The following is a 26,880-nucleotide window of genomic DNA, read 5'->3' as shown; positions in this document are numbered from 1 at the left end:
ACATTGGAAACAAATTGTGCATGTATAAATAAAATCAGATCAATTAATATGCCACCATCCAAAGATTTGAAGCCCAACTTGCCCCAATACACACATGGACCGCTCTTAAACACTCCAACCGATCAAACAATGCATCCCACCAGTGACACACAAGCCAAGCTTCTTTAACTCATTTTCTTTATTTAAATTTTTCTGCAAAGGTACAAACAATAGTAAAATTGCATTGCCTGAATTGTGTCAGGCTTGAATACAGTATGTAGGAAATATAAATAGTCGCAAAAAAATTGTATCCTTCCAATGGGTGATTCTGTTGCTTGGGGGAGCACCCCGGGCTGTGAACAGACAGTAAGGTAAACACTCCACATCTTTAGTAATCAATTAGAGCTATATGCTATACAAATCAAATGTCTCTTACAGTTAAAAAAAGACATTTAAAGTGTTAAAACTTTCAATGTACACTATTCCAAAATACACCCATTTAAAAACAATCTTTCGACACTGTGAAGTGAATTCATATACAACTTACAAAGACAAAATTAATATATTTTTTTAAACAGATTGTATTTGTGATGAGGTTCTGAAGCGTTTTATAATAGCATGTTAAGCATTCACACACACACACACACACACACACACACACACACACACACACACACACACACACACACACACACACACACACACACACACACACACACACACACACACACACACACACACACACGGCAGGGAGAAGACATGATGGTTGGGAAGGAACTTTACTTCTTTCGGACCGTAGCTGTGTTATTGTTTTGTTAGTCTTTCATCGTTTACTAGCCTGAGTGAGTTCACTGTCCGTGAGAGAGCCAGCTCCCGGTGTACTGCCACATGAATCGTTGCAACAAAGGGTTACCTGTGTGTGTGAGTTTGTGTCCATCTTTAAAGTCAGGGATGTGGAACTGTTTTCTGGAAAACGATTGGATGAATTTGTGTAGTACATAAAGACGCACACGCGCACACACACACACACACAAACGCTCGCACGCACACATAAAAATACTTACATGCATCTAGAGACGAATTGCCAAGCAGTTAAAATCATGTGTATTTTTGTTAATGCGAAATACTGTGTGGATGTACTTTGCCGGGGAAACTGCCATCCAGATCTGACACTCACAACATGGCAGCACTTTAAACGACGTTCACATCACAGCACTCTGTTCACCCTGTAGACAACTTAAAAGGAGTCAAACCGAGTAACTTAACATGAAAAGAAAAGAAACGAAAAACGTAAAATGGAGACCACACCAAGTAGCTGACCAGGGCGGGCGAACAAAATGATAATCTTCAAAAGAAAAATAGCCTCCTGAGGGTGGGTAGGTGTGAGGGGGGGAGAGGGTGGAGGAATATCCGCCAGTGGGTGGTGGGGGTTAGAACAGCACCCCCGACAGAAGGATCCCCCAGCTAAACATGATCAGGTTTGCCGGGTGGAGAGTTCATAGACCGAAGGCAGCTCTGGAGGTAAAGGGCAGGGGGGGCGGGGGGGGGGGGCCTCACGTCGACCCCAACACCCAACCACCACCAGCAGCGGTGTGACCAGGCCGGGCTCCGTCCTCTCACCGCCCCCCCCCGCCCCCCCCCCCCCCGCACACACACACTGGGGCTACTCTTTTAAATAAGACGTTCCACATCCCGACCTGCAGCCCATGCGACGCAGGCGGGCAGTCAGGCGTCCGCTCGCGTTGATGCTGCGCCGAAAACAGGGCGATTGAAAGCAATCCCAGGATACAGGGGGGATGGGGGGGGTTGTATTGCAAACCGAGGGCGTCGAAGTAAAGGTGGGGGGCGAAGGGGGTGCACACATAGCTCCAGGACACAGGCCAACGTAATCAATGTATCTCTAAAAAAATATCTTAAAAACTGCATCTGTGTTTTGACGGGGTGGGCGGGTGGTTCCCCTTGTTTTAGTTTTCTGCGGATGATTGGGGAGGAGGGGGTCCACCTCCTCGGGGCGTGGGGGGGCTGGGGTGCCTCACTTCAGCAGGGCCTTGTAGAGCAGCAGGGACCTGGACGTGGTGCGCTCCTGCTCCAGACAGAAGATGAAGTCCCTGAGGTTGACTCTTGTGATCCGCGTACGGAGCTGCTGGCGCGAGGAGCTCCCCCCCGGAGAGTTACCGGAGCCGGAGCTCGAGGCCACCTGGGGGGGGGTGGCGGGCAGAGCAGAGGCATGGTGAGAATTTTTATTCAATTAATTAAATAGCAATTTAACTTTCCCCTGGTTTGTGAAATAACTGAACTGCAAATCACGAATTATAAAAGTTCTAGGCTCCGCTGATTTGTTTTGCCCTAGAGAGCGAGTGATGGTGTTGAAAAGAGGAAAAGTGAAAATGGTCGACATGATGCTTCTGCATTCAGAGGAAAATATCATTTGTACGCGGTCACACTTTCTGTCCTACTTTGCACAGGGGGCACAGAAACTGCAGTTCTCACACGGCGATGGTTTGAATTTGCAAACTTGAAGATTTCCGTTTCGTGTTGTTTGGAGATAAGCGCTCAAACAGCCTCACCACCGCCAAACACAGGGTAACATCCTGTAACATCGCAAATACAGGGCGTTCATTTGATGGCCAGAGGCCCAAACACCGTTGAGTTACCTCATTCAGCAATAGATAGCGACTTATAAAAACAGTTATTTTCATGAAAACCTTCGCCATTGCACCTCTAAGCAGCCCTTGTATCTGCAGGCATTGGGAGTGACTGTACTTCACGAGACGGGCATCGATGCACGAGATGGAATGGGAAAAAAGGGGAGATGATCGAAGACAAATGGGAGCAAATGGCACGCGTTGAGCTGAATTAAATGATGTGCACAAAGTAGGGCTGAACGATTTGCGAAAATAATCTAAATGCGATTGTTTTGACCAATACTGCGATTGCGATTTAATGTGCGATTTTTATAATTTATTAAGTTCCTTATGTTGTGTTTTATTCACAAAAAATTTAAATAAATCATTCTTTAGTATGACCAACCATTTTTTTTCTTTTTAATCGCAGCCTTTGCGATTTGCATACCGCGTTCTATTACATCGCGATTACGATTTAAATTTGATTAATCGTTCAGCCCTAGCACAAAGCGTCATGGCTCCAGCCGGCTCTGAGGTGTCTCGATCATCACTTACACGTCGCTCGGCAGAGCCTGATGACCCATCTTAACAACACATAGCCAATAGCCTCCCACTCTGTGCATTCAGTGAATGGCTAGCCCAGCCTAGACCTGCACAGGGCTCACCGCACATTTATATTACAACAGGTGCGCCAATAGCCGTGAGCGGGCACCCCGCCCTGCACTGTATCCACCCCCCCCAGGACAGCCACTCAAGGCAAGTCAAGTCAGGATTATTTGCAAAGGCATTTATCATGTATTGGGGCCAGGGAGGCATTCACAGGCTCCTATTCAGACTAGACGCACTAAGAAGCTAGGAGTGTAATGTGGGCTGGGAGGGGAATTTTTATGTTCATTTAAAATCTGTCGAAAATGCCAAAAAATAAGACAATTCTAAGCTCTGTAAGGTAATACAAGGAAGGCTTTGAAAAATGCCCTCTCTCCAAAGAATTAGGAACAGTAATTAAGCTCACTGTGGCAATAACTCCAAGCATCTCTTTCCATTGCTTGGAGCTTGCCCCAGGTGCCATTGTGCATTTACAAGAAACGTCACAGTAGAGGCAGGGAGGAACACATGTATGGAACACGTATGGCGGTATGGATCAGCAGGACAGTCAATCCAGATTTAGAACCGCAGACACCCCTCGGTTCGTAGCTCAGGAGCCCATTGGAAGTGAATGTTTGTACGTGAGAAGCGCACGTGAATGCTAGCACAGATCCAGGCTATGTCTGTATTTTCTAAGCCTTCGGGGTGAAATGACAAGAGAACCACATTTCTTTTAATATGTTTGAAATGTATCCCCTTGTCTTATTTGCCGTGTTTGACACAATGGTGAGCTGCTAATGCTTATTGGAAGAATTAACACTAACCAGAATAGAATAGCCAGAATCAACCCCACTTAATGATTGTGATTAAATATCAAAAACCGTCAAGGAGTTTGAGTTGGGGATAGAGGCGTGTTTTAATTGGAGGCGGGGGTAATGACTAACGTTCTATTTCAGATTTCACTTCTTTGTAACATTTAATTGCTTTCACCCTTCGCCGATACAGCCAAAAGTGGCACAAATGGCCAGAAGTTCTCTTTGGGAAGCCATCTTGACCGGTTATCTAAACCTAAGCTCGGGCCATTTGTGCTTGCGCTTTCTGCAGCAGTTTGAGCGATTGCTGGTTTTTGAGCTTCTGCATAGAAACACAGACGTGCTACTGTGGCTGCCGGGGCACCAGAACCCGAGGGCTGAGCTGACATTAGAGGATAGGAATGAGGCCCCGGGCAGGTGCGTGCACACACACGCACGCACCACAACAGCCTGTAGGCATGGCATGGCATGGCAACACACACACACACACACACACACACACACACACACACACACACACACACACACACACACACACACACACACACACACACACACACACACACACACACACACACAGCGAGAGTCTTCAGCCTGTTTCTGATTCTGGTTAAATTGACTAGTAGTTCTATACAGCACTACTGCAACACAACAGCTCCTAAAGTTCATTACCTTGCGCAGTCTTGGTATGCCCAAGGCCCCTCCGCCCCTAATCCTGTTCTCTTCTCCCTCTCTCTCTCTCACCCTCTGTCTCTCTTTGCACAGAGGCCTTTGTCTGGGGTGGCTGGGGGGCGAGCCTAAGGCCTGATATGTGCGTGAGAGAATGAGCGAGGGGGGAGGAGGGGGAGGGGAAGGGAGGGTCACATTGGAGTAGCCCTAACCTAGGGCGGGGCCCGGGGCTCTTCTCTGTCGAGATTAAATCTATGGCTGCCCCTCAGGGGGGAGGGAGGGACCGGAGAGGCTGACACACCCACAGCCAGGCCCCGGGGCCTAGCCTGGCCCCCTTCACTCAGCTACGGTCACCCTCACTCCAGACAGGACTCATGCACAGGCCGCTTGGAGAACGCAAGCAGACAAGGCGGGATGGTACGGTGTTTCCACAATAAACACACACACTGTGAGTAAACAGGACTGAAGAGAACAACACTTTTTCAGACATTGAAGCAGCATCGGCACACAACCTTTGCAATAACAATGTAGTGTTGACACACACAAATGTATTGCTGTTAAATGAGAGCTAGTGCTATAAAGACGGAGTGGAAATACAAAGCTTGTTTTGTCCAGTTATATGGTTAGGAGAGTGTGTGAGTGTGTGAGTTAGTGAGTGTGTGAGTATTAAGGCAGATTCAAACCTCCGGATCTGGCCGATATTCGTCCGTCTGTACCAAACGTTGTCTCCGGGACTACACTTCATACCTCCGTCCGGTTTCAGCGTTGTTATGGATGTTACGCAATAAATCCTCTAGAGGGCAGTGACTGTCGTGTCACAAATGACCGGCATCGACAATCGCAAACATGGCGATGATTTGGCTTTGTGTAATCCGAAATCTGCAAAAAAAAAAAAGGCTCTATACTGCCGCCTTGATTTCCGGTGGTATTGCTCCGTTTCTCCCGGAGCACTCCGGATTCGTAAGCTCAGAAGCGACGGACCCACTGATGGACGAAACACCTCCGGGACCGGACGGAAGGGTTCCTATCCGTATCTACCGTAGGGTGTGCATGGGCCTTTAGAGTGAGTGGGTGTGTGAGTGAGTGTGTGACTCAGTTAGTGAGCGATTGTGTGAGTGTGTTAGTGTGTGTGCGACTGAGTGTGCGAATGAGTGTGAGTGTGCGACGGAGTGTGTGACGGAGTGTGTGACGCAGTGTGTGACACAGTGTGTGCTGTACCTCCGCCCCGGCGTTGGAGGACCCTGGTGAGTCCATCTTGCGTCTCTTTCGGGGCCCGATGGCGGCCAGGGCGGTGAGGTTGGCGTCTCGCTGGCGGATCTGAGCCTGCTCCTGCTGCTGCATCTGTGGGCCGGACGGGAAACAACCACAGGTTGACGTCACAAAGGTCAAACGCAGATCTCGCCATCTTTTCATGTATTTGTTTATTTATTTTTTTACAGTACTTGCTCAGAGAAATTGTGCAATTCGAGTACAAAAGAGCTTCAACATTTGGTATTTGGGTCTTCAAAGTCAAATAATAAACTCTTGTTATAGTTGGGACGCCGGAAAAGACCTTTGATACCACGTCGTCTGTTGTCTGTCCCCTGCCCTGTCCGGTTCTACTGACAGCCCTGATCTTTCATACGACCCCCTCTGCAGTGCAATGGAAGAGCGGTGTAGGGAGATGTAATTGGCATGACAATATCCACCCTTCCATAAGGTAGCCAAGTACCATTCAAACGTCAAGCATAAAAAACACAAGATCACCTACAATTGCCCTCCTCCCCCCACTTGTGCCGACAGGATCTTGGCGCTGGACAGCCGAATCGATGATCGGACAAAGGTCTACTGCCAGGGGCCGTCTCAGTCGATTTTAATGTTTTGTGTACTAGGAACACATACGACGCATAGTATGTTAAACTGGGTGCGTTTGTATGCTCTCTACTATCCCAGTCTGTCAACCATCGTTGACTGCGTCACACACAAGGCCACAGAATCCTTGCTTTATGGTCTTACATCAGGATCAATACCAGCAGGCTCATCCTTTGTGTTTGCTCCAAACATACACCGCCAGTCCCAGTGTTTGGTACGTAGAACATATACATACGAGTCCTTAATAAAAAGCACTCTATTCCGATGGACCTCACTGCAGACAAGAGTCTGATAAGATAGGGCAGATATCACTGGGGACCAAAGGTTGAATGCTGACTTAAGCAGACTTGAGCCAGGGGCTCCTGTCTCTCCGTGTCTGGGATGAAATGATCCAGCCTGGGGTGGCAGGAGGCCATGCCCAGCAACGCCACTCTGCCGTGGAGAACTCAACCCACGAGGCTGGACTAGGTAACACTCAGGCTGGAATCAGAGTAGACTGATCAAAACTTTCAAAAAAGAGATGTGATTAATAAAATGTAAAATGACTGCATGCGCTGCTCCATCTCAAGGGGCAGACGCGGCCCGCGGCGTGGCCTGTTGTGGAAGCTGCTCTGGAGGAACAGGCCGGGAGCAGAGAAGGGAGCGGAGGGGAACCGAGCCCTGGTTTGTGTGGTGGGGTGGCGCTGGAGGGGGCTCCTGGAGGGGGCTCCTGGGGGAAGGATCCAGGGGAGAGAACTGGCAGGCCGCTGTTATCCACATCTTCCCCGATGGTAAAGTTAGGATGGTCTGCACCGTGCAATATGAGGTATCTCTTTTGTTTTGTGTTTCCCCCCTCCGGTAGTGTCGCTGCTCTTGGTTTCCAGGTGACATTAACGTGTCTGGACTGGACTCCCCACCCCGTCGGCCCCTGGGGCACGGCAGAAGGACTTATGGGTAATGGCCCTTGACCTCTGGGCTCCCCAGGGCCAGCCTGAAGTAGCTCTGTCGAAAAAAAACCTGACTGTCCTGCCCCCCTGAACCCCATCCCCTCTACGTATGAAGCATGTGTGTGTGTGTGTGTGTGTGATTGAATGAGTCTCTGTGTGATGGGAGATTGTACTGGACAGTCCAATTTATGACACGTGGTAGGACAGTGAGAATGACAAGAGGATGGTGTCCCACAAAGACTCAACCACAGACTATTGTGGCGCCGTAGGGGGAAACAAGCAATTATTTTCCCCATTGTCTGGTGTCCTGGGATTGGTTGGCGAGTGATTCTGTTCAGGAAGCATCTGAATTTGTATTCCACTGCCCCTTGTGGGACTTGAGAATTGGGACGACCCACCACTGCCTGTTGTTCCCACCACGATGGAACAACAGGCAGAGCAACGCACAGCAGACGCCAGCGGCCCACTGGGTTCAAACAGAGGTACTGTGAGCCTTGGACGCTCAAAATCACATGAACACACACACACACACGCTCAACCGCTTACCTCTTTAGCCTTAGCCTTGAGTCGGGCCTGTTCAGGATCTTCCTGGCGGGCACGACTCTGGGTGGAGGAAAGAAACATGATGTTACAAAGAGCAGCTCCTGCACCCCCCCTGGAGGAACCTGAGGGAGCTACATCGAGACACACGTGATCCGTCCAGATCCTTCTCACACAGGCAATGCATCAATGAAGTGCAACCACTGTTTGAAACCGTTACGTCTGCCATACCCACGCGTCAAGGAGTCAACAACAAATTTGTGCATCTCTATAAAGTCAACCCTCTTTCTTTCTGGACGGCCGGTCACACCTCCTATTTTGTGCATACCAATTGGAATCTAAGAAACCTCTCAAAAGTAGAGCAAACCACTCGATTTCAGTGTTTCCAAGTTACCTTGGCTGCTTTGAGTAGAATCTCCCTCTCCTGGTCGTCCTTCCTCTGCTTCTCCATGCGCTCCAGCTGCTCGAAGAAGCGCAGCTGAGCGCGGACGTCTGAGGACTGCTCCGCCCACTCCTCGTCCTGGAACAGAAAGAGAACGTCACGAAAGATTAAAAAGGAGACCCAGATACCCTGACCCCGCCTTTGGTGCAGTGTTATTCTGGGGTCCGGTCGGCCGGTGCCCCTGTGAACGCGGCTTTAATTCAGCATTGACAAGCAGAGCACAGGTGCGTCGCATCAACGCTTAAATCAGCAGGTAACCTATCGTCGTCGACATACCTTCCCGCCTTCCCCGCGGTGCTGAGCCACCGCCGACACCTTCTCCAGCAAGGAGCGCAATCGCGACTGGGTGGCATGGGAAATGTAGTTCACCACCTCGGCCGGCACCTCGGTCACACCCAACTTCTTGGCTGAGGACAGAGACGGGCACGGTGAGGACAAAGTAACACAGCAGGGGCCTTCATATGCCTCTTAATTGGTGTGGTTTGTGGGGGTAAACTATAACCTTCAGACAAACATTTTAAAAACCATCTTATCCCAGGGAATTTCCTTGGAAAAAGCACAACTAAAACTAATTCACTTGTAAAACTTATAAAAGACAGCTCTCCATTCCCTATTGCTCATCTCCATCTCGGCCATCAGTGAGATAGTGGGTCACTTTTTCTGATTCGTGGTTGGGCCATCAATGTAACTTTAATTTATGTTGTACAGCGGTTGTACATATACATTGATTTTATCGTGGTTCCCTTCTCCTGTATGAGTTGCACTGCTCTGTTTACCGGTTGTGCCGCTGTAACACCTGAACTACACCCTCCTGGGATGAACCGTGTTAACTGTGGCGGTGGCAGTGCCCCCCCCGACCGCCCCACACCTGTGTCGAGGATGCGACGGTGCAGCAGGCCGGTGGGCAGGAAGGCCTCGTCCTTGCAGGAGCGGATCTTGGTGCCCACCAGCTCGGAGCTGGTTGCTAGGATACGGGCGTTCTCCTCGTTGAGGTTGACCCCGGCCATGGAGGCCACGTCGTTGATGTCGTCGTCGTCTCTGCGCGCAGAGAGGGAGGGGTGTTAGAGGGAGCGTGCATACAGGTGGACAGAAGAGGTCACTTCACATCCTATGGGATGTCCTATGGCTAGAAGTCGCTCTCTAGTGGTTGTTTTGTGCAACTGCATCCCAATGAACGCACCAACAGAAAAAAATATATAAAAAGAGCCAATCATAGATGAACTCACCTGAAACCGCCCCCTGGGTCACTCAGCTTCTTCTGATTGGCTTGCACTGCCAAGTTAGCAGGACTTTTACCTGCTATGATAGAAGGTCCCCTCACAACTGGACCTGAACAACACATACAAGCAAATCAACAATCACAACAAGCAATTTCCCAGATTATTGTTTTAAAACATTTGTGTGTGTGTGTGTGTGTGTGTGTGTGTGTGTGTGTGTGTGTGTGTGTGTGTGTGTGTGTGTGTGTGTGTGTGTGTGTGTGTGTGTGTGTGTGTGTGTGTGTGTGTGTGTGTGTGTGTGTACCTGGGGTTCTGAGGGTCTGGGTGATGACCATGGGCATGCGGGTCTGGACTGCCGGGAGCGCTTGTCTCCTGACACCCTATGAGGGCAGAGGATGGAGGTCACATGACAGGATCCACACCATGACTTTACAACAAGAGAGAGCTACATTGCCGCAGACACTTTTATACTGTGGTTCAACAAAAGTTTCAATCAAATGCCTTTTACTCACAGTTGATTACCATTTGCTATTAGTATTAACCCGACCCTTATATTTAAAGCACTCACAGGGCGTTACTATGTTTAAGATCAGTCATTTTTACGGATTAGGCAGAATGCTCAAGGATGCCTCAGAGTAGACTTGAACCAGCACCTTTTTCCTGAAGACCGACCCCCCCCCTAACACCTAGACCATCCTGCCACTGGCTTCAGGTTTCAGAGCTTTGGATCGATGCCATCCATGGATCCTACATCCCCCACTACACTGAACTCAGTCCCGCAGTAATAACCCATCCCTCGTTCCCGGGTTCAAACCCCTACGCCCCGCGTCACGGCGATCAAGGGTACCATGGCGGTGTTGTTTACGAGCGGCGTGGGCGTCCTGACGGGGGTCATGACGGGGCTGTTGGGGAGCCGGGCTCTGATGGTGGAGGTGGCGGCCGGGGACACTTGGGTGGGGGCGTTGCCGGAGGCCATTAGAGACTGTTGGTTGTTGAGCAGAGACTGGCGCAGCGCGGGAAGGCTTTTCTGTGGACACCCCCAAGAAACATAATGGGTTAATGTACATCCACCGGTAAAGCACAGTGGCATCAGAGCACGGCTACAAAACAGTTCTGTGTTTACGACGCGTTATATAATACTGTTACAAATACACAGGTCTGAGCCAAAATCTGGAATTTGCTTGAAATAAGGATTGTTTTGGTGTTGTTGGCTTCATGTGAGCAGAGTCAAAGTGATACGAGTTGTTTTCCAGATAATCTGTAGATAATGGCATAAAAGAAAAAGTATATATATCCATAACTGGATATTATGACCACAAACAGTAGCCGACTTGTCCAGGTCCCACACTCTTTGCAAAACATTTCAAATAGATTGGCTGGCTTACTAGACCCTTCTTAACACAGGAATCATCGTAGGATAACCTTAAGTCACTACAGTAACTCTCTGTTACTGCTGATGCAGTGGAAGTGTATTGTTGGTCTACTCTCGTTGATGTACAGTTTTGTGGAAAACAATTTCCTCCCCGGTAAACTATAAAAAAAAAAAAAAAATGATGTACCCAGGTATGGGGAGTAGACTAAACTGGTGGAGATCAGCCTGCTGCCCTGGTAACAGTAGCAGACCCATAACAAGTGTTATGAGTGAAACCTTTAACAAACAGCTAAAAGTTTTGCTGTGTGCATTCAAAGTCTCCTTCCTGGTTGATTCAACACATTCAGGAGCATGGTTGTCCTTGACAAATAATGCATGACCAATTTCCTTGTATAGATTTTGGTGACCAGGAAATGTATTGATTACCAACCAATCAAATGGAAAAATAGGATTAGCCAGCTCAACTCTGTAGATTTCCATTAGGTAAATTATAATTTCTTCCCATTTTTTAAACTACTCTTACAGTTTGATAAGGCACAAATTAAATGAATGCAACATAACTCAAGCTGGCATTCAGGGATGATAAGCATTGCATATGGAACAAGCTGTTCTTTCTAAAACAAAATAAAAAGTTTGCACAATAATTATACATTATGCATAGAGAGTATATCAAGTATATAGAGTATATAAACACTAAAAGACAATAGTTGTAATTCATTCATTGTGTCTACACTTGAGATAGATAAATATTTATAGTTTTCTTTGATCACAGACACATATATTGGTAGATGTTATTTTCTTTACCTTGACATGTTTCGACAGATATACTTCCGTCTTCATCAGAAGGTCACGGTTATCTTCTGATGAAGACGGAAGTATATCCGTCGAAATATGTCAAGGGTAAGAAAATAACATCTACCAATATATTTGTCTGTGATAAAAGAAAACTATATATATTTACTAAAAGACACTGTATGTAATTTATGGTTTTGCCATTTCTTCCTTCAGTCTTTGTGGGAGTACCTTGAGGAAGGGGATGAGGTAGGGTTGAGGTGAGGACTTGAGTTCAGCCTGCAGGCGGCTGGTGAACTCCTCAGGCTCAATCTTCGCATCCTGGGGAACAAAGAAGAGACCGTTTAACAGGAACAACCAAGCGGAAGGCACTGACTTCACAATAAAAGCCTCAGTCCGTTGAATACTAATGGTATGGGTCAAAGGGTAATGCCGGCCTTACGAGTAGATCCTGCACCAGGGTCTTCACATTCTTGGAGGTATCCGGGGAGGGGGAATTATGGGATGCCAGCTTGATCAGTGTCGCCAGGAAGTTTTTACATTTCTTCACGTTTTCCTGCATCTCCTGTAATTGTGAAACATGTACATCAGAGTGCATCAGGTAATTCCACATTTTACTTTCCAGCACCAAGGCGCAGTTCATTCTCATTTGAAGATATGTCGAAGCCTGAAATACAGGATACATCTTTGACCTAAAGGCACGAGGGTATCTTATAGAGAATAGATCATCAACATTGTTGAACTATGGTTGACACGGTGGGTAACGAAATTACAATTTGTACCGAATGCTGTATGCATTATATGCTACTTTTTATAAATAGTCAAACAAGTCATGAGCGTACAGACCCTTACTTATTCTGTGAAACACTTGTGAGTACAATTTCAATACCTCAAAAGGAAATTACTTAAAAATTCTTGGTTTAACACATTTGGGCAGCACCATATACTTTTCTCATTTCCATATTACTTAATATGTAATGAAACCAAATACCATGATAGGTAGAGCGAATAGGACAACTTTTCTAAAGCAAGGATTAAAAGTGGGTTTGAAATTCATGCATACCATGGTCTTACGTATATGCCATTCATTCTGTTCATGACCATTAATTAGCAGTTATGCTGATAAACTTGACTTGACTGTTTTGGTTTCCTCAATGCTGTTGTTTGCATGATCATGTAGAGAATTTGGCTTGCTTTGTTTAGGTTTGCAATTCTCGTTCAGGAGAAACAAGGGCCATGTGCATCCTCCATAACCAGGGTCAAGCCCAAATAATGACAATGCTCAAATTCATAAACAAGGCACGTTGTTAACATTGAAACATACAAAATAGTTATGTTTATGAAGAACTAGATAAACTCCTTAGCTGTATCAGATAGGTTGATGCTGTGTGGGTTTTGATTCGGAGTTGGGACGTCTGGAGTGGGAAGTTTGGATAAATTAAAAGCAGACTCCCGACCAATAACAACTAACGGAACACGGCGAGAGTCGCGGTCGGTGGGAGGGTACGTACTTGTGACACTATGGCTGTGCGGGGCGCGGCGGGGGAGACGCCCGTCCCTGGCGTCCCACCGGCCATGGCGAGGCCGGGCTGGACCCCCACAGGCTTGGCCAGCGCATGCCCCCCCGTGGTGATCACCGTCCCGGGCTTGGGGGGAGGGTTGCTCATCTTCCCCGAGACGCCGGCTCCAGCGGGCGCCACTGTGATGGCCTGGTGGGAGATTGGACAATGACACGATGACGTCATGGGTGGAACTAGATCCACAGTTTGATGTTAGCAGGCACAGCTCTTAGCACAGTGGCTCACAGGGAAGAAGTGTGGGAAGAAGCAGAGATGTGCAGTGACTCTAAATATCATGCTTGTAAATACTAGTCACAGGAATCTTATTTTAAAAATAAAATAATAGTTTGAAGAGAGTTCCAAACGTACATCTAGCGATGCACTTTTCCCAAAAGCCTGAAGTGATGACAACATAAATCCGTAATGGACTTCTAATTAAGTTGTTGAGGGTTATAAAGGTTGTGCATTAAGCATCAGATTACGTTCAATGAAACCCTTGCAATTTCACCTAATTTTAAGCTATCGATTTCCTCGTATTGCTTCAAGATGTTTTTAAGTCACTTTAACTTGATCTGTTGATAACCGATATGTTGCCAATACAAATGTAGAGGAGGACCACGCACCTGTACAACGGAGGGAGAGGGGGAACCGGCCTGAACCATTCTGGGCTGATTTGGGGAGGCCAGGCGGACAGTCTGGGTTGTACCGGGAAGCTGTAGGAGGAGAGGAGGTTGGTATGAGGACAAAACCACCACCACTTATACAGTCAAGGCCAGAGGTCTTTGGCTTTGTGTGCGCTGTGGGCATTTTCTTGACAGAGATTTGGTTTAATTTCTTTATTGTAAGATTCAGTCTCCAATCCTTCTTAACAATATAATTAATGTGTCTATAAACATAATTGTGTTATAATTTTTCAAATCTTCTCAGTGTGTGAATGCATTTAAGAAAATCTTTCATCATATTTATGTTTGAGTCTGTGGTAATAAATATGTTTTATAAGCATTTGTATAAACTCCCCCAAAAAGGTCAGGTTTTGCTCAATGTGATCCGTCCGAATATTGTGATATTTGAGTGTGTCAACATCATGCAGTTGGTCCGAGTTTTATTCTTTGCCAAAAGACATTTGGGTAAAGGGGACGTTGAAGTGCATAGGCTGCTGCATGTTCTTCTCAACCACGTGCACATTTCTCCCCAGGGTGAAGTTAGATGGCAAGGAATAAAGGAATGCTGGACAAATAGGCAATGTGCGGTTGTTTGCATATAGCCCTTTTTTTTCCCATCCTTTTCACCTGTCAGAACACACACACACACACACACACACACACACACACACACACACACACACACACACACACACACACACACACACACACACACACACACACACACACACACACACACACACACACACACACACACACACACACACACACACACACACACACACAGAGAGAGAGCTTTCCTTACCGGACTGGGGGCGCTGACTCGGATGGTGGCGCCGGCTGTTGGGGTGGCAGGCCTGGGGGAGATGTTGGACACCGCCTGGCCCTGTTGGCTCTTTGCCTGTGCCTGGGCCAGAACCTGCTGGGGGACCATCACCAACTGGCCCGTCTCAGTACGCACCAGAACCATGCCTGGGAGGAGAGGGAGAGAGACAAGCTGTTCTGTACCATTCTGTTTGAGGTGACGTTAGCGCATCACAACAAAGATGCAATGATTCTAGGAGGAGAGACTATCTAGTCTTAGGTGGGAAAACAGCTAGGTGACAACCATTAACATTTTCTGAATAATCTGTCCCAGAGCTCTGCTCTGATTAAAACAGTGTAACAAATCCTAGAGGGAACATCAGTCTATGTGTCTTAAAGAATCAGTGAATGTTCAATACGAATACGATGCAGTTACAATTTTGGAGATGAGGTTTGTGATGTTTCCAGACAGGGTTTGCAATAGATATTCATTTTAATGAGATAATTGGGTGACCTATATTACCTGCATCAGCAGCAGCACTGATCTACCGGCGGTTCACTTCTGTTTCCTTACCTGGAGGTATGGTAAATCCCGGAGGAAGTTGAATGGTAGTCTGCTGTTGAGGTCTGACTGCTATCTGAGGCGCAGCAGTCCTTGTGGTGTTTGCAACCAGCCCTGGTCTCTGCTGCTGGATTGACGTTGCCATTACAGGCGTTGTGGGGTGCCTCACTATGGTCACCGCCGGCTGACCAACTCCGTTGACGGCTGGTTTCATACCAGCCGCAAGTGTGACAGTGGTACTTGTCACGGTCTGGCTGATGGGTGAGTTAGCTGCAGGTGGCGGAGTACTGCCGAGAATTACAGAGTTTCCAGAAACAGGTTGATTGGGCACCAACATCTTCGTATGCATGAGAGGGTTGTTGTGATTCATGACCTGAGATGTAGTGACCGTAGAGGAAGCTACACCTTGGGTAATGAGAGGGGAACCCTTAGGGTCTACACCATTCTGGGACAAACTCGACAATGGGCTAGGGTGTCTCGGTAATGTGATTGTAGAAGCCACCGACGACTGTGGTACAGTAAAGTTAGGCTGGGAGGACATGGACACGATAATATTGGAGCTACCAGCACTAACAGTACTTATGACACTGTTGGCTCCGGCTTGTGGAGCGATGGCGGGTGCGTTCACCAACTTCACACCTCCGGTGTTGCCGTTTAAACTTTGTAATCCAGGGGAAGCAGCCCTTAGACCCGTCGTTGTGATGATGTTTGGGTTAGGAGCGGTCACTACCGATGTGCCCGCCGAACCCAGAGCAGTAGCCCTGTTGAAGCTAGCAGCTGCAGACGGAGTCGCCAAAGTTACGGATCCCGGTACATGAGAAATAGTAGGAGATGCCCCAAGTGTTTGTAAATTAGATCCAGCGTTTATAACGCTCCCGGTGGTAACGGAAGAGGTAGTAGATGCGAGTATTTTGTTCGGGAGAGCCTCATTGGCGCTAGGTTCCTGATTTAACCCCGCTTTTGGATGCCCTTGTTGTGGCTGCTCCAGAGACCCCACTTGATCACGCACTTTCCCTGAGAACTGTTTGACAGCGCCCGAAGGTCCCTCTCCTTTATTCTCGGAATACGAAGCAGTAGAAGTCTTTTGATTACCAAGTTGTGATTCCAAAGAGCCAACTAAGTCGCTAACTGCTTTCTCATCTACCTCATTGAAGAGCATGTCCTCCAGTGGGTCGGAGGCTCCCGCCATCTTTGATGTTAGACCGTTGTGCAAATCGTATAGTAGAATGTACGCATGCGCGCAGGAACGGTGTTGTTTTTGGCTATAGAATTACAACAAATAGAATAACCCACATTCTTTTAGCGAAATGGGAAGTCATTCGTTCCTTTTTGTGTATGTTATGGCCGTTGTGTGAATGATTTGATTAGATAGAGGCAAAATATACAGCAAGCTAAATGGAAAAACACGATATAATGCACAAACACGATATACAAAGAAACATACGATATGATATGAATATAAAAATACAAATATTTACATATCAAAATAATATAATTTAAATAAACATTTATAAAGGTATTACCCATACTTTTTTTCAATAGGCTCATAGCCAAATACTTATCTATATATATATATAATACTCATTCAAGTCATACCCTAACCCTCTAATTTTTTCTTGAGATTAGCTATTTCCCTATTTCCTATTTCGGATTGTATTGACAAACGTATTGAAACGGCAACTGTAAGAAAAAAAGGGAATTAGGTAAAATAGAGATAAATAATGATTTAATGATTATATTAGATTAACACTTATAATACAGCTACATCATTTCCATTCCTGATATTCAAAAATGTGGCATTCGACGTAGACAAATGTATGATTTGTTTTTGCCCGCAAAAAGAATATGGAGCAGATCACCGTCTTTTCTAGTATGTGTAGCTCTATAATCCGACCGAGAGTGTAAACGCGCGATATTATGATTTCCCATTAACCCCCGCGCTGGGAATGATTTGATGGAAAATGAGGTAGCCATGTTGGAGTGGTAAAATCGGGGCTTGGAGAAGCAGCTATTGGAGAAAGTTGGAGCAATATTTTTTGATTTTTGTTGCGGGGTTTGAGACCGGCGTCGAATTTCTTCTTGAGCGAGACTGTCGGATAAAGCGCCACGATGAGCGGAGGAACGCCTTATCTTGGCAGCAAAATCAGCCTGGTGTCGAAGGCCGAGATCCGCTACGAAGGGATTCTGTACACCATCGATACTGAGAACTCCACAGTCGCACTGGCGAGAGGTAGCTCATGGACTCACGTTGAGATATTCCCTGCTTACGTTAGTCGACTAGCATTGAACACCGCCAATATGTAATCGGCTTTCTAAATACGGCTATGCATCCGTTGTTGTGCCAGACATGCAGGATAAGCTGTCTGGGGCACATAGGGTTAATTTCGCGTCAGTAATAAGTTGGAAGTGACAGGTATTGTAGTTTGCGAACAGCCACGGTTGGTTCACAATCCATGTGTCAATCTACTTTTTTGAAGGGGTTAAAAAAAGAATGCAACTGCTACCCTGCATGTTTATATATGGGTTACAAGCCACGGTATTTAGCTTTATACTTCTAGGATTATGAACCATTGCTAACCCGAGCCAGCTTGTCTACATAGGCATGGTCACCACGCAGGGGAGTTGGCCGAGCACAGGTGTATTGTTGAAGTTGATCACATTGTTCTCCTTTCGAAACACATTCCCACCACCTTTACCATCTATTATATTGCCTGCGAAGCAGACTATTCTACTACGTGTTAACCAGTTACCCCCTGGTCATAGTTGTTTTTACTAACCTATCTTAAGAATATGATAAGACTTAACGAGACATAACTTGGTGGTATGTCCATATCCGGCTAAACATTATTGTGGTTGGTATGACCTAACGTTTCTAAATGTGGTGTTCGTCCTTTTCTATAGTTCGTTCCTTTGGCACGGAAGACCGTCCCACCGATAGGCCTATCCCGCCCCGAGATGAGATCTTTGAGTACATCATCTTCAGAGGCAGTGACATCAAGGACCTCACAGTATGTGAGCCCCCCAAGTCAAGTGCTCCTCCGCAGGACCCAGCCATCGTCCAGGTTTGTAGTCTTATTACCTCAAAGGTGCTGTAGGTAAGATTTAAAACGGCAAACCACCCGTTGGCTATTTGGTAGTGAAATGCGCTGTGAGAATATTATCCGTCTGCCTCTGTATGAATTACGATTCTTTCAATGGTTGGTTTGGGGAATAAATCTTGCCTGTCAAAACTAGGTGTGAGAAATGGAACAATTCTCAATAACAGAGAAATGTGAAGAGGGAGGGGATGTTTTCTCTTTGGTAACTCTTGCCTGCAGCACATTTTAAATCAATTAAATTCATATAACTCGGCGTCATAAGACATGTTAAGGTTCAGATGGCTAGGTAACTCTGGTTCCCTCTGTAGTCTTCCTTGGGCTCTGCTCCACCGCCTGCTCCAGCCACTGCCTCTGCCCCGTTCCAGTCCGCCGGCTCCTATGGCCTCTTCAACAGGGCCCCCGCGCCTTCCTACAACCAGTTCAGCAGCGGCGCCTTGGTCTCCCCACAGTTCGGCGCTGTTGGCGTCGGTAAGAATCAGTAGGGCTGTCGTGATGTGTTCTCGAAGCCGACTGCCCACACAGACAACGCCTGTCTCAACCGATATTGGCGCTAAAATCCCTTAATTTGAACAGTGTTTTGAGCACCCCCGCTCATGTTTTAGTTCTTGTTCTCCTCCAGGCCGTAGCAGCCCCAATCTGGACCCCCTGAGGAAGAGCCCCACGCTAGAGCAGGCCGTGCAGACCACCTCCTCAGCGCCCACCTCCTCCTCCTCCACTACAGTGCTGCCCGCCCCCGGCCTGGCCCTCAGGAGCCCGGCCCACGGCCGCACGGCGCCCACCATGGCCAACCATGGCACGCAGAAGGCCCCGCACCAGGAACGCCTGGACCCAAGGCGGGGTGAGCCTGTCAGGGGAGTCCGCAGCAGCCAGGGCTGGCCCGCGCCCCACCCCGCCTCAGCAGCGCACAACGCTGCTCTAGATAGAGCTCCCGCCGCAGGGCCGTTCCACTCTTTCTTTAACTCGTCAGGTGAGGCCTCTGCTCGGCGTACACCTACTCAAACATGAATGCATCACGGCCACGGAAAGGAATCGGATATAAGCTGTCTCAAAGTTTCACTTGAAAGGTAAAGAGGCAAGCGTCTGTCGGTAGGATGCTCGGGCCTTGTGGTAGTCCAGTGCAGGGCTTTTCCTAGTGACTATTATCATAGTATATATAATATTATTATATATTATTTTTTTTTTTTACCCTGAGCAGAAATCCTTTCACAGGTTAACCATATAGGAGGTTTAACTGCAGGAGATAGTACTCACTATTTAATTTAGTGAAAATCATACCATTGCCATTCTACTTTTGTTTAGTTTTTAAATTAAGCACCTGGAGCTGTGGCTTACTGACCTTACTGAAGCGGATTCAACCAATTCATATAATTGTTTTATAATGCTATCAATTGTAATTTGACATCTTAACGACAATGTTTTTGCCCTTGCGCAGCAGCTGCAGGGCCCCCACCCAACCGCCGCGGGCGAGGGGGCGGTCACCGTGGTCGGGGGCGCTTCAACGTGCGCCGGGACGGGCCGGTGAAGTTTGAGAAAGACTTTGACTTTGAGAGCGCCAATGCCCAATTCAACAAGGAGGAGATCGACAGAGAGTTCCAGAGCAAGCTCAAGCTGAAAGGTACTACACAGCTGTCACAGGCACTTAAGATATTTGATTCTAAGAATTTGATGGGTGGGGGTCAACCGATGCGATATGCCAGAATGGTAACCCACCAACCTGTCATAAGCCCTAATCTGTCATGCTATTATAAGCACAGATGAATAGCAAATACTTTTCTAATGTATACATATACATGTCACAATCCATAAAGGGATATGGTTTTCAGAAGTCGTATTGAGATCAGAAGGCCGGCCCTTCCAAGGCCATAGAAGCTCGATGGGGGGGGTACACAAATCTCCGAGATAAAAATTACTCTCACAGTGGTTCTCAAAGGGGTCTGATTTTGCATGGTTGATCATAGGGCTGTGCAAGATATATCGAATATATTCGATACATCTCCGAAATAGCTGTGTGCGATACATGAAATTATTATTTTCTGGGTTTTTTCAAGCGGCAGGCGAGACTTGCGTTGGTTTCGTGTTCAAAACATTCTCCGGTGGCTTTCTCCCTCTCCGTCCCGCAGTAACGTGAGTGAGGGGTAAAGAAAACACTCGCGTCACACATTCACCAACCAATCCCACGCGACATCTAGGTGCGGAAGGGAGGGAACTCATTTTCAAGTTTCTTACGGTTTGCAGCGCCGGTCGGCTCAGTGTAGCATAGTGTATCCTAACCAATTCAATCGACAATTGAAACATGGAAGCGGACGAACTACTGGTTCCTAAAATAACTAATAAGGGATCAGTGATCTGGCAGTTTTTTGGATATCGAGAGGAGGACGTGGAGCAAAACACACCAATGCTTGTAACGTCTTGCCTGATCTGATGTCGCCATGGTTACCAGCTGCACGCTCCGTAACAGTTACACACACACAATCGGAATACAAGGTGCTCAGTCGTCTTATGATACTTTTCTAGCTATAAGTTGGCCTCGGAAAACTGGGACGTGTCTGCGTGGTTTGTTGGGGAGAGGAGTTATCTGTCGACCCCGGCAAGGCGCTGGGGGTAGAGGGCAGCACACCTACAATTCCTAAATAAATTCAATGGGCTCAAAATTATCGAACGCATTCTATCAAAATGAGTTTACAATATTTGAGTTTAATTCATTGCAATGGCCTACATATAAAGGAAATACTGCCTAAATTAGTTATTTGTGTCAAATGTTTTTAGATGATTCAGCCTTAATGCTTATAAGCCTATTAATGTGATTAATCACTAACATGAAAATATAAAATGTTTTGATGGAAACCACCTGGGAAGTTAACCAAGAATGGTATATAGTCTGCAGGGATTGTAGTGAAAACAGTAAAGGGTAAAAGTGCAATTTCATGGGGTCCTTTAAAGGAGATTTCAAAATATGTAGATATATATTGTATATCGTGAAATGGAGAAAATGTATCGGGATATTAATTTTTCCCGCTGACCATTAAGAAGTGATTCATGCTGCTGTCGTGTCGCCCAGACGATAAGGTCGTCAAGACGGAAAAGGCGGTGAACGGAGAGGAAAAGCCAGACTCTGGTTTGGAGCCCCAAACCACCGAGGGTCCTGCCGAGGAAGAGGGGGATCCCCTGGGACCCAACTGTTACTACGACAAGACCAAGTCTTTCTTCGACAACATCTCCTGTGACGACACCAGGTACACACCACACTAGACATGCAGCCACCGGTATATTTAGGGCTCCGTTATTGGTATCGATCTTCTGATCCGTCACATTGTTTTTATAGTTTATGGAGTTGAGCCGTTGGCACTTTGTGGTGAATACGTTACATTGTCATGATACTGGTATTACCAGGTGAATTTGCATTGTAGGATGACAAATGGTAGCCAAGCTTCAGGTTCATGTAACAATTAATTTAAAACATTTTTTTTAAAGTGATTGACTTGTAAATATGTTTCTACTAATATATCTTTATCACTTTTACAGAAAGGCGAACGAGAAATCGGGCATTTCTGTTTTCCCAAGGTACGGTTTCATCCTAGAGCTTTGGTTGTGGCTATTTTATTGTTTTATTGTCACAACAGAAAAGTCCAAATCAAAATTTGTTAAAGTTCTGATAAATAAAATGTATAAAAATACAAACTTAAGATATGAAACTCAAAGTCCTTTGAACAAAAACACAATAACCAAAATAAAAAAAACAATAAAAAAATAATATATTAATAAATCGGCCGATACGATAGTTTGGAAAATGCCTACTATCGGCCGATATGACGGCCCGCCAATATATCAGCCGGGCTTTAGTTATGGCAGCAGTCAACAGATCTTCATCCCTAATCAGCCCATGCTGGACGGCCGAACTGCTTAGCAATTTCCCAATAGCAGGCTGGTGGTAGCAGGTGGTATCACTAAGCCCCCGCTGGATCCCATCTCTCCTGCAGGGAGCGGCGACAGACCTGGGCAGAGGAGAGGCGGATGAACGCAGAGACCTTCGGCATCCCCATGCGGTCGAACCGCGGCCGCGGGGGCTACAGGGGCCGCGGCGGCGGCGGCGGCATGGGGTTCCGCGGGGGCAGGGGCCGCTCGGCCAGCCGGGGGTCTTTCGGACCTCCCCACGGAGGAGGATACAGGGGACTTTACAGAGGCAGCCAGGGGGGACGGGAGTTTGGAGACCTCCCGGAATTCAGGGTAACGTGTTAGCCGTTCTCCTCGACTAGGTGTTGTGTCCTGATCTCTGATGAGGGACGGAACTGGATTCAGCCTCGCGAATGAAGTTATCAGTACGCTAAATAAAACGGCAAAAAAGGTCCAGGCTCTTGCCTGCTAAAGCGATGGCCCGATGGCTCTGCATGGTAGTAACCCCCGGTGTGTTTCTGTTCCAGAAGGACAGTAAAGTGGCTGCGTAGCCCCAGAGAGGAAGGATCCGCGCAGAGGTGCAAAGCGCTTCACACTTCGTCACAGAGAAAGAAAAAAAATTAAAAAAAATGGTTTTTGCTTTTTGTAACCTTGATTAAAAGAATGAAGATTGTGTACTAGCTATATATTTGTCACCAGCACTGGGGTAGACTGCTCGAATGAAGCCTTCCTTTCCTTATAGTTCAGACGCCTGTCCATCGGGAAACAAACTGAAGTCCCAATTTCTGCTAATATTTCCAGGGGACTGAAAAGTTGTGTGTAACTCATATTTCAGAGGGATGTTAGTATTTTTGTTCAGACTTGTACTCCAAACCATTTATTTTATTTTAAAGTAAGATATTCCCCTTTAATGTCACTCCCAAAGTTAACTAAAACTCAGAATTATTTTATTTTCTCCACTTCATATTTTAACCTGTCGTTAGTACCCCATTAACTACCCTCACTTCCAGTCCTGGTTTTCTTTATTCACCCGATCCTCCAAACGATGCTGCCCATACTGTTTATATACCTTATTTTAGCTCATGTTCATATTTACTTCTGGTATCAACTACGGGATAGAGCTTCACTACTGGTCGCATTATGGTATTGGAAGGCACTTCCTTTACGATTTCACAGGCTCTCTGCTGTCTATTTGTTCTTGTTTTGTAACCAACCAGACTCAAGGCCATAAGGGGCCATGTGTCAATGGTCAATTACTACAGCTAAGCCCCGCTGCTAAACATGCGGCCGGGGTGAGATGCAGTAGCTTGTTCTTTTGATAGTTTGGTGTTAAATGGCAAGCTAGAGCAGATCATCTCAATAGGCTCCCCTGCCATAAAAACCAGTTGAAGCTGACTGCACTTTGTGAATGGGGATTTGCGTGTTTTTATTCTTTGTACCATTATTTGTAATTGGAGAGGTCTTACAGGCACAATAAATTGTATAAGCTGTTGGGATTTCATTATTCCCTTGTATATCAAACAGCAAACGAAAAGTGCACATAGTAAGGCCCGTTTGCATCTGGATTTAGTACCCTGCACAGTGAACTGCTTTTCCTTTTAGAAAGGACACTTGCTTGACAAAATGGTACTGTGCGGTAGTTGACAGTGGTGAAGTTTACAAAAGGGATGAACAGAACTAAATATATATATATATCAAATAAGCAAGACTATTCTGTATTGATGTAGCAAGTTCATTTTCCTAGCGATGTGGATATTTATTTTGGAAACATTGAGTGCTTTGGCCCCACTGCAAGGATTGATTGCATAAATGTTGACAATGATTCGATTCCCCCCCATTGTGTTAAGTAATTATACCATAAAACAATTTAGTTGTTTCAAAAAATGTTAAGTTGTACCACAGCATCTCTATGAGTAAATGATAGGGTTGAAAAGCCCACTGCTTATGCCCTGTTAATGACTCGCTTTGTAACTACATCTTGATTCTACTCCTCTTGCTTTATTATGAAGATGTCTGCATACATTTTTGCACCAGAAAGGGGAAAATACTTATATTTTCAGGAAAGATGTAAACTTGACATGCAAAGCTACCTTTAAAGCACGTAACTAATACTCAGAGATGTGCAAAGCTTTTCTTGATCTGCCTTAAAGCTATACAACAACTCATGATTTTACTTATAGGAACTGAGCAAGATGAACCATTTTTTGTATGATTTATTAAACAACCTTAGAAATTGAAAAGCAGTTTTTACTCGGCCACGATGACTTGATGGCTTATAAAGTACTTATTTATTCTCTGTTAAGGCAGTAAACACTGATTGAATTCCTGTTTTACACATGGAAATTTGGATGATGTCATTATGTGATCCAACAATAAAACCCATGTTTAATAATTTCCCATACATCATATTGCTGTGATTAGATGTAGACGCCTTGCCAATTTGTTCGGTGGTCTAACTAAATGCTCAATTGTCCCAAGAATTACCTAGCTGAAGGTTCTTTTCAACTGCTTCAGTGCTGCAACACATTTCAGCAAGAAAGTACACATTTCACACCCTTGGCAGAAAGTGGCCCTTAAATGTTTATTTCTCGATTCATGTGTTGTTGGGATGAAAATGTTTGCAAAAAAATGACATGGGCAAAACCTAAATGTTTTCGACACTAGGCTTGTTGACAAAAGAAGAACTGAAAAAGAAAATGTTTGAGCATTGACTGTTGATGCCATGGCCAAATACAGATGTGTGTGTGTGTGTGTGTGTGTGTGTGTGTGTGTGTGTGTGTGTGTGTGTGTGTGTGTGTGTGTGTGTGTGTGTGTGTGTGTGTGTGAATGAGTGCGTGAGAGAGGGTGTTGAATGCCTGACTTATAATAAATCACACAAACAGTGCTGTACAATGGGCACCACACTGCATGGTAGTTCTGTTTAACGTGATCAAAAAGGAGAGATTCTGTTGCAATAACTGAATGCTACCATGCAGAGGTGTTTCTCCGACAGGCCACAGCCCTGACTCTGACCCCGATGCCTGCACTGCTCCGTGGGGTGCCAGCCAGCAACACCTTTCTGTCCTGAAACCCAGCATGATGTGCTGCTCTGTGGTTTTTGGTAGACCAATGTTTTTATCAAGAGCATACAATAAACAGCAATTCATTACAATGTGGTGTGTTTGCTTTGGTCTTCTGATCCTCATTCAAGGTACCTTTAGGCAAATGTGGGTACAATTAGACTAAGCTGTTTTATTTATATGTTCTACGTAAAAACATTAATCTGCATAAAGTTTGAGATTTAGAATGTCAGATGGCAGTTTAGGCTATGTATAATACTTTACTTTTGTTATTTAAATTAATATTTTGTATGAACATAAATTATTATGTAATAGATATTTAGATTAATTTATACTATCTGGTACCCGTCTTGCTAGTGAAATGAATCGTGGATATATTGGGATTATAGCCGTTTTGACAAAGCAAAGCATTTACAATCGTTTGGGCTGCTGTAGTCATTTGTCCATTCCATTTTGGATTTTGACACAGGCCATCCAGCAGAGGGAGATGGGGACCGGGGCCACGACCCAACCTAACCCATGGACCTATTACCCACCAACCCCTATGGTATAATTTATCAACCGGCCGCCAGGAGCAGTGCCTTCTTCCGCAATCCAGCACTGTTAGTGGCCAAGTCTGGTATTGCAGTTGATTTGGCGGGCTGTGGTGGACGGGTCCCTCGATTCATAGCGACCCAGAAGCAGATATCTCCTTTCACTCCAATATAAGCGGGGAACAGGAATGTGTCTCCGCAATTTTTTTCTGGATATCAATCAAAGTCTCATAATTATCTTTACACTATGTACTAATAAAATGATAGTTTTCTCTTTTCAAAACTCTACCTCAAGCGTTTTATAAGCCGTTTGGTTTTATTTTATTGCAGGAGAAGGAGGGGTGGGCAGCTGAAAGGAGTCGTAGTGAAACAAATGTTGTTTTGGCCCGGTCTCCGAGAGGGCTCAGTGCACGGCTCCGTTAACTTCTGGCGTCCAAGGTTTTTCCTTTTACTTACGTTTATGGTTTTTAGGCCCTGTGGTGACTTTTTTATCACTAAAAGTCGCAGAGCGATTTTTTGACTGGTTCAGTTGTTGGACGCACTCCTCTGCTTGCGATCATTGCCTATACTTCTACATCCGGAACATCATGAAACGTGCACTGCGCGTCATGCAGTAAGGGCGTACCTAAGCTCCCACGATGCGGAAGTCTTTATATCCTTGATGTTGCGCTGTACAAGGGAGCAGTTTTCATAGGAGTGAATGGGATCCATGTTTAAATACGCGGAACTTTTCTTTATAGGTCCATGGTACCTTTGCCATTTGGATGAGCCGACGCTGCGCACATGGACCTAGCGGTGACAGTGACCACGGTAAGGTATCGGAGTGGGGAATCTGTTCTGTATAAATTGATGATCATGCTGACATTCTCCCATTTTCACCTAACACAGTTGAGAAGATAGTCA

General features: G+C 46.1%; 2 protein-coding genes across 3 annotated transcripts; one reads left to right on the top strand and one right to left on the bottom strand.

Annotated features, from left to right (window-relative positions):
- Positions 1-160: 160 nt before the first annotated feature.
- LOC132464680 (transcription initiation factor TFIID subunit 4-like) lies at positions 161-16,623 on the bottom strand. The gene is made up of 15 exons (XM_060061195.1): positions 15,409-16,623; positions 14,836-15,002; positions 13,992-14,081; positions 13,321-13,518; positions 12,252-12,374; positions 12,041-12,130; positions 10,493-10,672; positions 9,950-10,025; positions 9,655-9,757; positions 9,297-9,466; positions 8,705-8,835; positions 8,381-8,506; positions 7,993-8,049; positions 5,888-6,010; positions 161-2,176 (listed from the first exon to the last, which is right to left on the bottom strand). Exons 1-15 carry the CDS (start codon positions 16,583-16,585, stop codon positions 2,012-2,014), a joined length of 2,976 nt encoding a protein of 991 aa, XP_059917178.1. The 5' UTR covers positions 16,586-16,623; the 3' UTR covers positions 161-2,011.
- Positions 16,624-17,319: 696 nt separating this feature from the next.
- On the top strand, positions 17,320-25,536 carry lsm14aa (LSM14A mRNA processing body assembly factor a). Of its 2 annotated transcripts, none has more exons than XM_060061194.1 (9): positions 17,320-17,626; positions 18,298-18,458; positions 18,803-18,962; positions 19,114-19,461; positions 19,927-20,109; positions 21,553-21,727; positions 22,017-22,055; positions 22,472-22,718; positions 22,916-25,536. In XM_060061194.1, exons 1-9 carry the CDS (start codon positions 17,506-17,508, stop codon positions 22,934-22,936), a joined length of 1,455 nt encoding a protein of 484 aa, XP_059917177.1. In that variant the 5' UTR covers positions 17,320-17,505; the 3' UTR covers positions 22,937-25,536. The 2 variants fall into 2 exon arrangements, with proteins under 2 accessions (XP_059917177.1, XP_059917176.1); XM_060061193.1 differs by having other exon boundaries at positions 22,913-25,536.
- The last annotated feature ends 1,344 nt before the right edge of the window (positions 25,537-26,880 follow it).

The sequence above is a fragment of the Gadus macrocephalus genome, chromosome 9 (genome assembly GCF_031168955.1).
Source record: "Gadus macrocephalus chromosome 9, ASM3116895v1".
Lineage (NCBI taxonomy): Eukaryota > Metazoa > Chordata > Actinopteri > Gadiformes > Gadidae > Gadus > Gadus macrocephalus.
Note: the sequence above shows the minus strand (reverse complement) of the source record. Positions and strands in the feature narration are given on the sequence as shown.

What these genes read in the sequence shown, in the direction of transcription:
- LOC132464680 (XM_060061195.1), bottom strand. Translation starts at nt 16,585, where the DNA reads ATGGCGGGAGCCTCCGACCCACTGGAGGACATGCTCTTCAATGAGGTA. An exon ending in GACCCAGGGGGCGGTTTCAG is followed by an intron (nt 9,467 to 9,654) that starts GTGAGTTCATCT and finishes CTCTGCGCGCAG; the next exon opens with AGACGACGACGACATCAACG. An exon ending in ACCGCGGGGAAGGCGGGAAG is followed by an intron (nt 8,507 to 8,704) that starts GTATGTCGACGA and finishes TTTCTGTTCCAG; the next exon opens with GACGAGGAGTGGGCGGAGCA.
- lsm14aa (XM_060061193.1), top strand. Translation starts at nt 17,506, where the DNA reads ATGAGCGGAGGAACGCCTTATCTTGGCAGCAAAATCAGCCTGGTGTCG. An exon ending in CTCTTTCTTTAACTCGTCAG is followed by an intron (nt 19,462 to 19,926) that starts GTGAGGCCTCTG and finishes GCCCTTGCGCAG; the next exon opens with CAGCTGCAGGGCCCCCACCC. An exon ending in GAGACCTCCCGGAATTCAGG is followed by an intron (nt 22,719 to 22,912) that starts GTAACGTGTTAG and finishes TTTCTGTTCCAG; the next exon opens with AAGGACAGTAAAGTGGCTGC.